General features: G+C 43.2%; 2 protein-coding genes across 3 annotated transcripts in view; both read right to left on the reverse strand.

Annotated features, from left to right (window-relative positions):
• Positions 1-1,997, reverse strand: part of LOC121497357 (survival motor neuron protein) — a 41,978-nt gene extending 39,981 nt beyond the window's left edge. For both annotated transcript variants that reach the window (XM_041766903.1, XM_041766904.1), the window contains exon 1: positions 1,860-1,997. In XM_041766903.1, coding sequence (XP_041622837.1) covers positions 1,860-1,931 — 72 coding nt within the window. In that variant the 5' untranslated portion in view covers positions 1,932-1,997. The remainder of the gene's footprint in view (positions 1-1,859) is intronic.
• A 10,275-nt stretch (positions 1,998-12,272) lies between these two features.
• LOC121497530 (small EDRK-rich factor 1) lies at positions 12,273-16,561 on the reverse strand. The gene is made up of 3 exons (XM_041767255.1): positions 16,410-16,561; positions 15,361-15,469; positions 12,273-12,533 (listed from the first exon to the last, which is right to left on the reverse strand). The coding sequence occupies exons 1-3, from the start codon at positions 16,414-16,416 to the stop codon at positions 12,461-12,463; spliced, it is 189 nt and encodes a 62-aa protein (XP_041623189.1). The 5' UTR covers positions 16,417-16,561; the 3' UTR covers positions 12,273-12,460.
• Between the last annotated feature and the right edge of the window lie 20 nt (positions 16,562-16,581).

Genomic DNA, 16,581 nt, shown 5'->3' on the forward strand with positions numbered 1-16,581 from the left:
GGATATGCAAATCAAAACCATAATGTGTGCTGTGTGTGGCTAGCTCAGTGGGTAGAGTATGTGACTCTGGATCTTGGAGTCAAGAGTTTGACATTGGGCATAGAGTTTACTTAAAAAACAAAACCATACATACAATGAGGTATCACCTCACCTGTCATTATCAGCTAAAATAAGAAACAGATGTGGGTTAGCATGTGCAGAAAATGGAACACCTTTGTACTGCTGGTGGGAATGCAAATTGGTGCAGCCACTATGGAAAAGAGAATGCAGGTTCCTCAAAAAATTAAACAGAACTACCTTATGATCTGGGAATCATACTACTGGGTATTCACCCACCAAAATACAAAAACTCTTAAGTCACAGGAATACACGCACTCCTATGTTTATAGGTGCACGTATTAAAATAGCAGTATTTACGCTAGCCACACAGGAAGCGGCCCAAGTGTCCACTGATGGATGAACGGATAAAGAAAATGTGGCACGTATACACAGTGGAATGTTATTTAGCCATAAAAAAGAATGAAGTATCAGGAACGGGGGCACCAAGCTGCTCAGTCAGCAGGAAATGCAATTCTTGATCTTAGGGTAAGGAGTTCAAGCCCCATGTTGGGCATGGAGCCTACTGAAAAGAAAACAAAGAACAGAGGAAAAAAAGGGACAAACCAACAAATAGACTCTTAACTATTGGAAACACACGAGGGTTACCAGAGGGGAGAGGAGTTGGAGGATGGTGAAATAGGGGAAGAGGATGAACAGTAGTAAGCTTACTGTGATGAGCCCTGAGTAAGGCAGAGACGTGCTGAACCCCTATGTTGTACAGCTGAAACTAATACAACACTCCATGTTAAGGACACTGGAATCAAAATAAAAAACTTAAAAAAAAAAATCCTCCTCTTTAACCATCCATCACCTTATAGCCTCTGCAACTTACGCCTTCTGGCAGCCGCATGATGTCAATCATTTCACTTCACTGGGACAAAACACTGATCCTCCAGCTTTTTAAACTCTTACTCTATCCTAAGGTCCTCACTCCGTCTCTTAGCTTAAATTCCAGGGTCGATTCTTCTTTTTTCTATTTATTTTATTTTATTTTAATTTATTTTTAATTTTATTTTAAAGATTTTATTTATTCACGAGAGAGAGAGAGAGAGAGAGAGGGACAGGCCGAGGGAGAAGCAGGCTCCGCGCAGGGAGCCCGACGCGGGACTCGATCCCAGGACCCCGAGAAACTTCCCGTCCTTACCGGATCTTTCCCACGGGCCCACGAAATGCTGAAACAGGCTTCTATCCTCTTACGAACAAGAAACGCAATTAGGAACCGCGTTTATTTCGCTCCCCCTCCGTCTATTGGCCAATTCCTCTACCTTCAGGCTACAACTCGAAGTATTTACAGACGTTGCCCCGACTTTGTCCTCTCCCAATCCGAATCCACTCCAATCAGATTTTACCCAAGTCGATCTTCCCCCTTAGAAACCCTTCTCCACCTGCCGTCTTCCCTGGCACACCTCAGTAAAAAGCAATTTCATCTTTTCAGCGCTTCAAGACAACCCCGGAGTTATCCCTGGCTCTCCTCTCCATCATTTCAACGGCCTGCCTCACCGCGGTCGGCCCACGCACACTACACGCTCCCCGGTCAGGGAGAAGGGACACAAGGAGGTGGGGAGTCGGCTCGTGGCTACCAGGGAGCCCAAGGGGCACGAGGGGGCAGCTCGGGGCTAATGCTCCCAAAAGTGTACAGGTGCAGTAACCGAGAAGGCTGCCGCGGCTGCCCCACCGCCGGGCCCGCGCGGGGGTGGACGGGGACCACCGGGAGCCCGCTCGGGGCTCCCGGCCGAAGGCGGAGCCGTCGGAAGCCTCACCTGGCCAGTGCCGCGCCGGAACAGCACCGAGTCCTCGGGCTCCGGCAGCCCGCCGCCTCCGCCCATCGCCATGGCGCGGACACCGCCGGGTGCGCGGCGTGGGCTGTGTCTCCCTCGCAGTGACAACTTCCGGCGCTCGGGCCTCTGGGAGCGGAAGCGGAGGACGGTGGCCTGGGGGCGCCACACGGCGTCCGCGTCCTCGTCCGCGTCCGCCTCCGCCCAGGTAGGAGCGCTCCCGCCGCTCCGCTTGGGCGCGTTGCTGTCCCGCCCCCTTTCAATTGCTTGATTTCACCGTTTCCTATGTTGGTAGAGTGATGCGAACAGGGTGTTTCTGTTTTAAACAAATTTCCAAGGAAAATAGTGTCCAGGGGCCCCCCCGGGGGGCTCAGCGGGTGAGCACCTGCCTTCCACCCAGGTCGTGACCCCAGGTCCTGGGATCCAGTTCAGCGTTGGGCTCCCTGCATGGAGCCTGCTCCTCCCTCCTCTGGGTCTCTGCCTCTCTCTGCGTCTCCCATGAATGAATGAATGAATGAATGAATGAATGAATGAATAAATAAATATTTTTGTAAAGGAAAATAGTGTCCATTGCGGATAATTTAGGAAATATGGGTAAGAAATACAGAAGTTGGTTCACAGGTAACCTATAGCTACCATTTTTTTAAAAAAGCGCTTTATAAAGTTTTATGTTAATTTTTGCAACCCCATAAAGGAAGGATTACTATTCCCATTTTAATCATATAGGAAATTTACTGTGGTGCAGGTGTAGACTACTACTCAGCAATTAGGGAAAAAAGGAATGAGGGGCCCCAGGCTGGCTCCGTGGGTAGAGCGTGCAAGGCTGGATCTTGGGCCTCTGAGTTAGAGCCCCACCTTAGGTGGTATACATTAATTTTTTTTATTTTTATATTTTTTTAAGTAATGAACTATTGATGTCCAAAAAGAGAGAGAGGAGGGAACAGGCACAGAGCTTCTACACAGCTGCCTGGATTTGAAATAGAGTTCATGTCTTTATCCACTTCTCAACCCTAACATTTACGCTAGTCTTCTCTAGTAAATATTTAAAATTTAAAAAGGGATCAGGAATCCCTGGGTGGCTCAGCGGTTTGGCGGCTGCCTTTGGCCCAGGGTGTGATCCTGGAGTCCCAGGATTGAGTCCCGCATGGGGCTCCCTGTGTGGAGCTTGCTTGTGTCTCTGTCTCTCTCTGTCTTTCATGAATAAATAAAATCTTTTTTTTTTTTTTAAAAGGGGGGATCAAAATAAACAAATGGAACTGCAACGAGCTTTGCGCAATGAAGGAAACCAACAAAAGGAAAAGAAAACCTACCGAAAGGGCCTAGACATTCTCACATGATTTATCTGATGAGGGGTTAATATCCAAAATCTATAAAGAACTCCTACAACTCAATGTTAAAAAAAAATCACACGCAAAAAAAACCCCAGAAATCCCATTAAAAATATGGTGAGGCGCAGTGCATGGACATTTTTCCAAAGAACACCTACAGATGTCAACAGGTACATGAAAAGATGATCAATATCACCAACCATCAGGAAAATGCAATTCAAACAAAAATTGAGCTATTCTATTAAAATAGAATAGCTATTTTCATTTATTTAATTTTTATTTATGATAGTCACACAGAGAGAGAGAGGCAGAGACACAGGCAGAGGGAGAAGCAGGCTCCCTACATCGAGAGCCCAACGTGGGATTCGATGCTCCATCTCCAGGATCGTGCTCTGGGCCAAAGGCAGGCGCTAAACCGCTGCGCCACCCAGGGATCCCAGAATAGCTATTTTCAAAAGACAAGAAATAACAAGTGAGATGGGGCACCTGGGTATTCAGGCGGTTAAGCGTCTGTCCTCGGCTCTGGTCCTGATCCCAGGGTCCTGGGATCCAGTCCTGTATCGGGCTCCCCACTCAGCAGGGAGTTGCCATCTCCTTCTCCCTCTGTCCCTCCCCCTGCTCATGCTGTCTTTGTCTTAAATATATATATATATATATATATATATATATATATTTTAAGATTTTATTTATTTAAAGAGAGAGAGACAGAGACACAGAGGGAGAAGCATGCTCCATGCAGGGAGCCCGACATGGGACTGAAGGCAGCGCCTGGGCTGAAGGCAGGCGCTAAACCGCTGAGCCACCCGGGCTGCCCAAATATGTGTATGTATGTATGTGTGTGTGTGTGTATATATATATATATATATTTTTTTTTTAATGAGAGTAAGGATTAAGAAAAGGGAATCTGGTGAGAATATAAATTGATGCAAACACTAGATGAGTGGATAAACATGTGTTTATACATGTATGCCTGATGGAATATAATTCAACCATAAAAACAATGAAATCTTTCCATTTACAACAACATGGACAGACCCAGACAGTAGTACCATGCGAAGTGAAATAAGTCAGAGAAAGAAATACCATATGATTTCACTTATATATGAAAGCTAAAAAACGAATGAAACGGATTCACAGAGAACTGACAATTGTCAGGGGATGGAGGGGAGGGGAGTATGGGGATAGATAATGGGATAGAGAAGAAAAATGGGATCAAATGTCCCATGTTTAAGGAGGTGCATATTTCCCCCCTATCTTTACATGGATCAAGCAGGGTTTTAGATCTTAGTAGGAATTTATCATTTACTTTTCCAGATTCTTTAGGTATTTAAGACTGCCATGTAGATTCCATGTACTAGTAATTTTTTTTTTTTTAGTAATTTTCTTTTAAAAATCTACCTAGGGCAGCCCGGGTGGCTCAGCTGTTTAGCACTGCCTTCAGGTCCGGGTGTGATCCTGGAGACCTGGGATCGAGTCCCACATCGGGTTCTCTGTGTCGCTGCCTCTCTCTCTGTGTCTCTCATGAATAAATAAATAAAATCTTAAAAAAAATAAAGAATCTACCCAAGGAAATTTGACAGCTTCCCTCTGGCTTCTATGGAGATCAGAAATACATGTGTTTTACAACCCAGCAATTGCACTAGGTATACACCCCAAAGATACAAGTGTAGTGATCCAAAGCGGCAGTGCACCCCAATGTTTATAGCAGAAGTGCCCAAAATAGCTTTATTTTATTTTTTTTAAATTTTTTTTCTATTTATTTATTTATTTATCATAGTCACAGAGAGAGAGTCAGAGACACAGGCAGAGGGAGAAGCAGGCTCCATGCACCGGGAGCCCGATGTGGGATTCGATCCCAGGTCTCCAGGATCGCGCCCTGGGCCAAAGGCAGGTGCCAAACCGCTGCGCCACCCAGGGATCCCCAAAATAGCTTTAAAATTCTTTCAACAAAGAATCTGCCATTCTAAATTTATTAAAATATTATTCCTCCTTGAAAACTTTATGCTAAGAGAAAAACCCAGACATCAAAGGCCAGTTATTCCATTTACATAAATATCCAAAATAAGTAATCAGTACAGATAAAAAGTGATTAGTTGCGAGGGGATGGAAGGAGGGAAAAACAGGGACTGCTAATGGGTACAAGGCTTCTTTTGGGGTGATGAGACGTTCTAGAATTAGTGGTGGTGGCTAAATAACAGGAAGAAGCCTGAGGAAAAAAGGCTATGTGAAGATGGAGATAGGAGTAATGCTGACACAAGCAAAATAATGCCTGAAGCTTCTGGAAGAGGAAAGCAAAGATTTTCCCATACAATCTTCAGAGGGCATGTGGTCCTGGTGACAACTTGCTTTTGGACTTCTGGCCTATAGAACTGTGACAGAATAAATTTTTGTTGTTGTAAATCACCAAGTTTGTGGTAATTATGACAACCCAAGGAAATTCTCCACATCCCTTAGTTATATGTTTTACAAATGCTTACTTAGGTGAGCATTAAGAAAAACTATACAACAATTTTATACACTCTATGACCCAGAAATTCCACTCTTAAGTATGTATTAGAAATAAATATTTATTTATGACCACTGAAAGATCTATCTGTAGCATAATTATTCTTAAAAGCTCCAAACTGGGATCCCTGGGTGGCGCAGTGGTTTGGCGCCTGCCTTTGGCCCAGGGCGCGATCCTGGAGACCCGGGATCGAATCCCACATCGGGCTCCCGGTGCATGGAGCCTGCTTCTCCCTCTGCCTGTGTCTCTGCCTCTCTCTCTCTCTCTCTGTGACTATCATAAATAAATAAAAATTTAAAAAAATTTATTAAAAGCTCCAAACTAAGAGCAACCCAAACATCCACGAAAAATAGACTGGGTAACTAACTTATGGTATAACAGAATACTACACAGCAAAGAAAAAGATGGAGCTACAGACACACAAAAGACAAAGCATTCTCACAGACATGATGTTAAACAAATGAAGCCAGACTCACCCTAGTGCATACTGTAGGATTCCACTAATGTGAAAATAAAAAATATGCAAAGCTAATCTATAGTGATAGTCACAAGGGAGCCTGCTAGGGTGATAGAAATGCCTATGGATCTTTTTTCTAAAATAAAGATTTTATTTATTCATTCATGAGAGACACAGAGAGAGAGAGGCAGAGACACAGGCAGAGGGAGAAGCAGGCTCCATGCAGGGAGCCCAATGTGGGACTCGATCCCAGGACTTCAGGATCATGCCCTCAGCCAAAGGCAGATGCTCAACTGCTGAGCCACCCAGGCATCCCATGTCTATGGATCTTGATCTGGGTAGAGTCTAGTACAAGTCCATAAAAATGTACACTTAATTATGCTCTTTATTATCATTTTACTGGGAAAAAATATCCAGGAACACAATTACTGGATTATATAGTATGTTTAGTTTTCTGAGTAACTAATTCATGGCTAAAATTATTACAGCTCATTTTCCCCAATTTTTTATAATGAGTTGGCACTGAATTTTTGGGGTTTGAAAGCTGGTAGAAGTATGAATGGCATGAACTTCATTTTACACTTCAGAACTTTACTTACCACCTTCATGATTTGCCTTATCATTCATGTATCTTCATTTTTTAAATTTAATTTTAGCCTTGCAATGAGAGTAGTGGACTCTTTTAGGCTGCCCAGCATCCATTCACCCCTCTTTCTGGCAAGAGACCCCCAGATTTGTTAGAAGAACCACCTATTCCTCACTGGATACACACTTGATTATATCATCTCAGATGCTTGCCCTCCCCTTTTTGAAGAGTAGGCATGTAACCCAAACAAGTTCATTTGGAGAAATTCTGAATGACATAAAGACTGAAAATAGTTGTCAAAATTTCACCCTGATAGCAATATTGTGAAAAAAAAATTCTCATAGTGCCTGGAGCTGTTCTAACTCTTGATCTTTCCAAAGCCTTGAGTCTTCAACTTTTCCTTAGACTCTGAAGTCTCCCATCCACTCAACTGTTGCAACTAACGTGGTTATTTATAATTAATGATTATTTGCAACTAGAAATTTCAATATATCATCAAATCACAGGTTTTTTAAAAAAGATTTTTATTTATTCATGAGAGATAGAGAGAGAGAGAGGCAGAGATACAGGCAGAGGGAGAAGCAGGCTCCACCCGGGGAGCCCGATGCAGGACTCGATCCCAGGACCCCTGAATCTCAACCTGAGGCAAAGGCAGATGCTCAACCACTGAGCCCCAAGGTCTCCCAAAATCACGGGTTTGATGTGCTTGTATTTTTTCATACATTAAAGTACATAATCTACGTTAAATGTCCATTCATAAGCCACCTTAACAGTCATCTTGAGCAGTACAAGGCCAAATGAGCTTTTTGGCCAGTAACTCCCCCCATTCCGATCCAAGGCCTTTACAAAAGCCTTAGTCATGAAATGTATGTTTATAAAAACAAGTATTCAATAGGAGTTTGTCTCAATTATACTCAGGTTAGTAGCCAATTTCTTGTAAACTGAAAAACTCTGTAGGGGCGCCTGGATGGCTCCAGTGGTTACTTTGGCTTGGGTCATGATCCTGCAGTCCTGGGTTCAAGTCCCACGTCAGGCTCCCTGCTCAGCAGGGAGTCTGTCTCTTCCTCTCCCTCTGTTCCTCTCCCCTGCTCATGTTTGAGGGCTTGCTATCTCTCTCAAATTGAAAAAAAATTTTGTGTAAAAAAACTCCATTCAGTAATAATCAAGGAAATGTTCCCGCATGGATACAATGGCAAGCAGAATCATGTCAAATTGATAAAGTAGCATGGATGGTATCTGGCATGGAAAATATTTCTGTATGTTATAATCAAAATCAAATTTTGAAAACCTCGATTTTCCTGGGCAAATCGTTTAAAAGCAGGCTATTTGTGAACTTTTCATGCTCATTTTGTGGTATGTAAAAGTTTTTTGTTTTTAAGAAGCAAAGTTGTAAGGAAAAGCCTATATGAAGTTTTAAACCTTGCCGCGATTTATGGGAAAGTGCATTTCAGCAACTTAAGAGTCATTCTTCTTTTCCCACTGACATTTTCATGACTTGGCCATCTGTAAAGATAATATATTCCAATATGTGTTTACTAAACAGCAAGTACTTTAGTAGGTAAAGTCGCAGGAAGCGACTTTATTTTTTATTCAATGATTCTATTTATTTATTTATTCATTCATTCATTCATGAGAGACACAGAAAGAGAGAGAGAGAGGCAGAGACCTGGGCAGAGGGAGAAGCAGGCTCCATGCAAGGATCCTGATGGGGGACTCGATCCTGGAGTCCTGGGATCAAGTCCCGCATTGGGTTCCCCACAGGGAGCCTACTTCTCCCTCTGCCCAGGTCTCTGCCTCTCTCTGTGTCTCTCATGTCTCTTAAAAAAAAATTTCCTTACTCCATTTTGTTCTAATGAAAAACTATGATGTTTTTCATTAGTTCATAAAGTTAATTTTCATTAACTTTATGAAAGTTAACTTCATTTTCATTAACTTCATTTTCATAAGTTCATAAAGTTAATTTTTTCAATTTAATTAGTTTTTTTTTTTAAGATTTTATTTATTCATGATAGTCACAGAGAGAGAGAGAGAGAGGCAGAGACACAGGCAGAGGGAGAAGCAGGCTCCATGCAGGGAGCCCGACGTGGGACTCGATCCCTGGTCTCCAGGATCACACCCTGGACTGCAGGCGGCGCCAAACCGCTGCGCCACCGGGGCTGCCCAAATGTACACATCTTAAATTCTGACTCCCAAAGTCAATTTTATATTAGGTTTTCACTTTAGGGATTTTTACCCTCCTACTGCTTCATCGAGGTATGATTTACCAATAAAATTGTATATATTTAAGGTGTATGATGTATTTGACATATGTATACATTGTGAGGGGAGAGGCCTTATTTTTTAAATATTTATTCATGAAACACCAAAAGAGACAGAGACATAGGCAGGGGGAGAAGCAGGCTCCATGCAGGGAGCCCAATGTGGGATTCAATCCCAGGACCCCAGCATCATGACCCAAGCCAGAGGAAGGCACTCAACCACTGAGCCACTCAGGCATCCCAAGGAGGGATAGCCTTTTTAAGGTTCAATAGTTTTTTTTTTTTTTTAAATATTTTTAAGTAGTCTCCACACCCAACATGGGGGTGGTATTTACAACCCTGAGATCAAGAGTCACATGCTCTACTGACTGAGCCAGCCAGGTGCCCCTTCAATAGATTGATTATATTTACTTATTTATTTATTTATTTATTTATTTATTTATTTATTAATTATTTGACACAGAGAGAGAGAGAGAGGCAAAGACACAGGCAGAGGGAGAAGCAAGCTCCGTGCAGGAAGCCTGACGTGGGACCTCGATTCCGGATCTCCAGGATTACGCCCTGGGCTGCAGGTGGCGCTAAACCGCTGCACCACTGGGGCTGCCCCCCTTCAATAGTTTTCAAACAGCTTTTTGACTCAAAGCTAAGGGCAGCTGTATTACCCCTGCCTTGAAACAGAAAAACTCTTTACAAGGTACACTTGAAAATAAGTAACGATTCTCTTTCTACAAGAGAGTAACCTCTTCCCATCCATAAAAACATCCTGAAAAAGAACAAAATAGGGCAGTCCGGGTGGCTCAGTGATTTAGGGCCTCTTCCAGCCCAGTGCCTGATCCTAGAGACCTGGGATCGAGTCCCACGTCAGACACCCTGCATGGAACCTGCTTCTCCCTCTGCCTGTCTCTGCATCTCTCTGTCTCTCACAAATAAATAAAATCTTTAATATATATATATTTAAAATGTCAGAAAACTTATCAACAATCAGCTATATTTTTCAAAAATGAGCTATAATGTAAGTGGGTAACAATTTCTTACATATACAATAGAAAAGATATTCAAAAGCGATCAAGTAATTGATGAAGCTGACCTGTTAACCTAACCACCTTGGGCAGTAGAAGCCACTCCCTCTTATTTCTCAGCAGAACTAATGAAGATTGCTAATGCCTACAAGGGTGTTCCATGGAATTCAGTATTTTCTAAACAACACTGTAAAGCCAGCACTACTTCATCTAAGTAATTTTATCTTGCTTTAACAACATGCCAAAAGAATGACCTAAAATTCGTGCATAACTGACTGGAGGCCTGTATTTTCCCTTAATATCTCATTTTTCAGATATTAACAGAAATATCTTGACCAGTTACTATCTTTAGAAGTTTACCTATTTTAGTTACCTTGCTTAAATATACTACAAGACACTAAAGTGTCAATATATTACATAATTATTTTTCTTCCTCTCAGATAAGTCTTCTGTCTGCCTTGAGGAAGTATGTGGTCATGTTTCAGTTAAAAACCAAATGCACGGGGCAGCCCTGGTGGCGTGGCAGTTTAGCGCCACCTGCAGCCTGGGGTGTGGTCCTGGAGGTTCGGGATCGAGTCCCATGTCCGGCTCCCTGCATGGAGCCTGCTTCTCTTTCTCTTTCCTGTGTCTCTGCTTCTCTCTGTGTCTCAATAAATAAATAAAATCTTTAAAAAAACAAAACCAAATCCTTTAACAATTAATTCATTGCTAAGATGTAGTTTGGATTTAAGTCTTAATGACTAATTCCAATGTAGAGATCTTTCTTATCCTAATATCCATATTGTTTTGGAAATTGTAGTTTTCCCCAGATTTGTAAGGATTACCTTTTAAAAGTTTAAAATTATTTCACTACATAAGGTATTTTAAACATAGAAATTGTGGGGAACCTGGGTGGCTCAGTCAGTTAAGCCTCTGCCTTTGGTCCAGGTCATGATCAGGAGTCCCCTCTCAGTGGGGAGTCTGCTTCTCTGATCCCTCTCACCTCTCATGTTCCCTCTCTCTCTCTCTCTCTCAAAAATCTTAAAAAAAAAAAAAAAAAGGAAATTGTTTTTGTGATGAATATAGTATACAGTTGAAAGCATAACAAATTCTTTGTACTCATGACTTATAACTATGTAGAAATTCTTGAGATAAGATTACAGAAATGAGATCCATAAAAAATCTTTGTGGTACAGACTTCATCATCTTTTATTGGAAAGTAACTTAAGCTGTTGTAATCCTTTTGCTCTTATTACTACCATCATATAGAGTTTGAAGACTTAACCCCAAAAAGTAGAACAAAATTTTACTTTAACTGAAAAGCTGTACCTAATGTGAAAAACTTCACATTTGCGTCTTTAAGTATTAAAGACAGTTTGGATTCCACTCCATTAATGGGTGGTATCATTGCTAAGTGACCTATCTCAAGATTATCAGGTTAATGTACTTCCATTTTTTTTTCCAGATTTTTAAAATTTACTCATATGAGAGAGAGAGAGAGAGAGAGAGAGAGAGAGGCTGAGACACAGGCAGAGGGAGAAGCAGGCTCCCTGCAGGGAGCCCGATATGAGACTCGATCCTGGGTCTCCAGGATCACACCCTGGGCCAAAGGCAGGCTCTAAACCGCTAAGCCACCCAGGGGTCCCATACTTCCATATTTTTAACCCTCAATTTTTTTTTTCCAGAGTCTTAGAACAGCCTTAGAAAATGGCACTCTTAAAACACAAAGAGTGAATCCTTTGTACATTGCACTAATAAACTATGTACTTGGGCAGCCTCGGTGGCTCAGCAGTTGAGCTTCTGTCTTTGCCTCAGGTCATGATCCTGGGGTCTAGGATGGAGTCCTGCATTGGACTCCCTACAGGAAGCCTACTCCTCCCTCTGGCTGTGTTTCTGCCTCTCTCTGTGTCTCTCATAAATAAATAAATAAAACCTTAAAAAAAAAAAAGCACTTATTCTAGACAATTTTAAAGCTGTAAGCAAAACTCTCACTGAGAGGTTTCTCAGTAAGTTACTTTTCATTTAGTTTGTATTCACTTAGTTGCTATTCCAGGTGGGACTGTACTATCTGGTTAATCACAAAGCAACATGAGATAAATGTATTTTAAACTCTATTATACAATCAAGTTGACTTTAAGATTTACTTTAACAAAGTTTATGACAAAGATTCTAGATTTATAGGAGATTCTATTATCTCATCAGATTACTTCTCTATTAAATTATATAAATGCTCACTGATTAAAAAAAACAACATTCACCAATATGTCACATGCACAGTTAGTGTTTTATTATTTGAAGAATGGTTATGAAACATTACACTAAGTCAGGCTGAAAGGTAAAGTCTAAAATAGTTTTGTAAGGATATAACATATGATTGTTCGCTCCACAAAATTTTGACCTTAGAGCCTATGATACACCTAGTTGGCAGTAGCACCCAGGTTTTTCCATAGTCATCATTTTTCTCTTGTCTGCATAGACTTCTTCTCATTAGCTGCCTTCTGCTTTTGTTGCATTATCTCAGAGTCCCTAAAATGGGGGAAAAGGGCTGTTAGGTTGTTATAAAGAAATTGGTTATATGTTGTCACTTGTTTTCTATACATAACCCATTAAGCATATTAAAAAACAAATTAAAAGATATAAAAGAGTCATGTCTTTGTTTTCATGGCAACAGAATGGGAAAGCAAGGAATAGAAGGGCTCTGAAGCCACATCTTATTTTGAAAACCATCTCTATTGCTACCACATTCTTGGGCAAATAAGAACATTTCAAAATCAGAACAGTACTTATTTGTGTTGTTTTGTAAAATAGCTATCAATATATACATCTGACATTAGGTAGCTATCTACAGAAATAATGGCAATTACTCCTGGTTGTCAACAAAGTTAATGTTCTCTATTTTTCCCTGAAAGAAGAAGCATTTAAGTCTCATAGAAGAAGCATTTAAGTCTCATAGATATCCAAAATGGTACCCAACGTTAGGATATCGCTGTAAGAAACTGAATTGCCTCACAGCAAACCTAAAAGCCTGATAGCAAATGATTTAAAAATGGGTTACACTAAAAAACAAAAGATATTAGGGCATTTCCTTAACCTTTTGTGTCTCTAGCTGAACCTCCATATATCATATTAACTGTGAACTACAACCAGACTACCTGGGCTAGATGGTCCAGGAAATCCTTATTTTAAAAAATACATGAAATGACTTTGTAACCAGTCCCCACTATGTGCCACTTTGCTGGCTCTGGATTAAGTCCTATAGCAATTGTTGTTATTCTCCTGATTCGGATTAAAAAAAACAAAAAACTAAAAGCTTAGAGCTAAATAATTTGCCTCAAATCACATAAAATTCAAGTCTGTCCAATTCCTTCCTTCCTTCCTTCCTTCCTCCTCCCTCCCTCCCTCCCTCCCTCCCTCCTAAGATTTTACTTATTTATTCATGAGAGACACAAAGAGAGAGAGAGGCAGAGACACAGGCAGAGGGAGAAGCAGGCTCCATGCAGGAAGCGCGCCACGGGACTCCATCCTGGGTCTCCAGGATCACACCCTGGGCTGAAGGCTGCGCTAAACCTCCACGAGCCACTGGGGCTGCCCTTGTCCAATTTCAAAGTTCAAGCTCTTCCCTATTATCACACAGATTTAGTTTAAGATTTTAATTCAGGGTGAGTAGCTCTGTCCATGACAGTAGACATTTCTGTAAAGCCAATAGCAAAGAGAATGAAGGAAAAACAAGACTACAAAGAAATTAAGTATCATGGAAAATAGTGATAGCTATTTTTCTGTTTGAAATGGAGCTCTGTTGTGCTTGCTGTACTCTTAGCAATGTTATTGAAGTTCAGAGCCTCACCTTCCTATTCTATACATTGAGGCTAAGGCTGCTTTTCAGGATAACAAGAGAGACAATACATGTAGAGTAGCCAGCACAGAGCTTTCTAACCTGTGGATATCCTTTTAACAGGGACTATTACTGAGCCAAGATGGACTAGGGTTCTCCATTAAAAATTTCATGTTCATTGATTTGTACCACGCTCATTTTTACTCCAGTGTGGGTAAACAGAAATTGAAGGCAAACCTCATCACTTTAACATAGAAAGAGAGGTGATCATTAACCCAATGTGGGGCTTGAAGTCAGGCGTCAAGAGTTGCATGCTCCACTAATTGAGCTAGCCACGCACCTCTAAACGATGATTCTTAACTATAGGTGCCCATCAGCATCACCTGAGGAGCTTTTTCTAAAGGCAGGTTTAACTTAGGCACAATAAGATATACCTAGAGCACCTGTTATGCTCAGCCCCAGACCAATTAAACCAGAAATGGATTTAAGGCACAGGCTTGAGTAGCCCTCAGGGTTTCCCAGGTGGTTCTAATACGCAGGCTCGCAGACAACCGAGAAGCCCCACTGAAGCATGTCTGGTCAATTCTTCAAGTGACCTCCAAGTTGTACATAGACAAAATTAGATTTTAGAATAAAATTAAACTTGTTTATAAATATGCATTGAAAAAATTCAAGCTATACTCCCAAAGTATTTCTGTAGCAGTTTTGTATTATTTCTCACAAGTAATCATATATCAAGGCTGTGCACCTGCATTTTTCTCTAACACAATGGATCTTCGGAAGACAAGATAGCTAAGTGTTTTCCTCAGAACCTTTATCCCTATGATTGAGTCAACCAGTCATCTTCACCAGTTTGGGTAGGGTGTCCACTTTGAAAACACTGTATCCCTAGCACTGAACAAGTGCCCTCCATAGGCAAGGCATTCGGCTATTTTGCTAAATGAAGTTCTTAGGGTTGTAGTGATGAATCAGCATGAGATTCTCCTCAAGACTATAGTTTGAGGGACGCCAGGGTGGCTTAGTGGTCCCAGAATTGAGTCCTGCATCGGGCTCTGCATAGTGAGCCTGCTTCTCCCTCTGTCTTTCCCTCTGTGTCTCTCACGAATAAAAAAATAAAATCTTAAAGAAAAAAGTCTAGGGCAGCCCCCGTTGTGCGGTGGTTTAGCGACGCCTGCAGCCCAGGGCATGATCCTGAAGACCCTGGATGGAGTCCCACATCAGGCTCTCTGTATGATGCCTGCTTCTCCCTCTGCCTGTTTCTCTATGAATAAATAAATAAAATCTTAAAAAAAAAAAAAAAAGAAAGAAAGACTATAGCTTGAGAGCTGGCAATTTTTCACCCGTGGTTCGGGAAGGCTACATAATTCTGGCATGCGCCTCACTGACGTTCCACTGTCTACCCCTCTATGCAGGCTAAGACTAGTTCTACCAAGGGGGCGGGGGGAAGAAAAAACATTTCTTTCCATTCTCCAAAATGACAGCTTCAGTGACTTGAAAATCCCATTAGTGTCACTCACTTACCTCTGCTTTCTCTGAGAGGTGGTCAAGCTATCTTCTTTTCTTTTTCCCTTGCTAATTTCCTGGGATTTCTTCATGTTTTTCTGGCGGGCGAGTTCTCGCTGGTTTCCTCCTACAAAAGTCAAACAGTCCTGCTCTAATTTTCCCATCTCAAAACTCCACACTAATCCCGTTAGGCCGCTCGTACTTTAGGAGATCCCTGGGTAGCCCAGCGGTTCAGCGTCTGCCTTTGGCCCTAGGATCGAGTCCCGCATCGGGCTCCCTGCATGGAGCTTGCATCTCCCTCTGCCTCTCTCTCTCTCTCATAAGAAAATAAATAAGATTTTTTTAAAAAACAAAAAACCACTCGTTTAAAAACGCATCTGAAGTTTGTAGCTGTCGAGCAGATGCGCCCGTGGGGTGGACGCCTAAGGCGAGTTATCCCACCGGGCGGCGTGCTCTCGGGCTGTAAGCACAACGGGCATTCCGCTCCTCGGTCCACACGGCTCGCTGCATCAAACTAAGCTCTAGTTTTTTTTTTTGGTCTGTTTTTGTTTTAAGATTTTATTTATTCATGAGACAGCGAGAGAAGCAGAGACCCAGGCAGAGGGAGAAGCAGGCTCCGTGCAGGGAGCCCGACGCGGGACTCGATCCCGGGACCCCGGGGTCACGCCCTGGGCCGAGGGCAGACGCTCCACCGCGGAGCCCCCCGGGCGTCCGCAGCTCTACCTTTTTGAAACGCGTGGACGGGAAGGAGGGACGGACTGAAAGGGACAAACAAAAGAACCAGGGAGCGGGCTCCGTCGGGGCTTCCCGTCCTTAAGGCCCCTCCGGGGGCCGCGGTCCTCTAGCCCCCCCTCCCGGGAGCGGCTCTCTACCGCGGACGCTCGCACCCCGGCAGCGGCGGCCCACGTCGGAGGCGCGGCCGAGGCTAAGCGTCCCGGTCCCCGGCGGACGGAGGACAGGGTCCCCCTCCCCGGCCCCCGCCAGTCCCGGCCCCCGCGCCCCGCCAGCCCCGCAGCGAGGCTTCCTCCGCGGACGCTCCCCGCCGCCCTCCCCGCCCGCACACTCACGGGCCATGCCGACGGCGGCCCCGCCGGGGAGAGAGCTCCGCGCGAGAGCAACCGCCTCCAGACACGCTCAGCGGCCGTCCACACCCGCCGCCCGGGAACGCGGAACCCGCCCCGCCCCTCCGCCGGGCTCCGCTCCCCGCGCCGCCCGTGGCCCCGCCCCCCACCGTCCGTG

Source organism: Vulpes lagopus, chromosome 8 (assembly GCF_018345385.1).
Source record: "Vulpes lagopus strain Blue_001 chromosome 8, ASM1834538v1, whole genome shotgun sequence".
NCBI classification, from domain to species: domain Eukaryota; kingdom Metazoa; phylum Chordata; class Mammalia; order Carnivora; family Canidae; genus Vulpes; species Vulpes lagopus.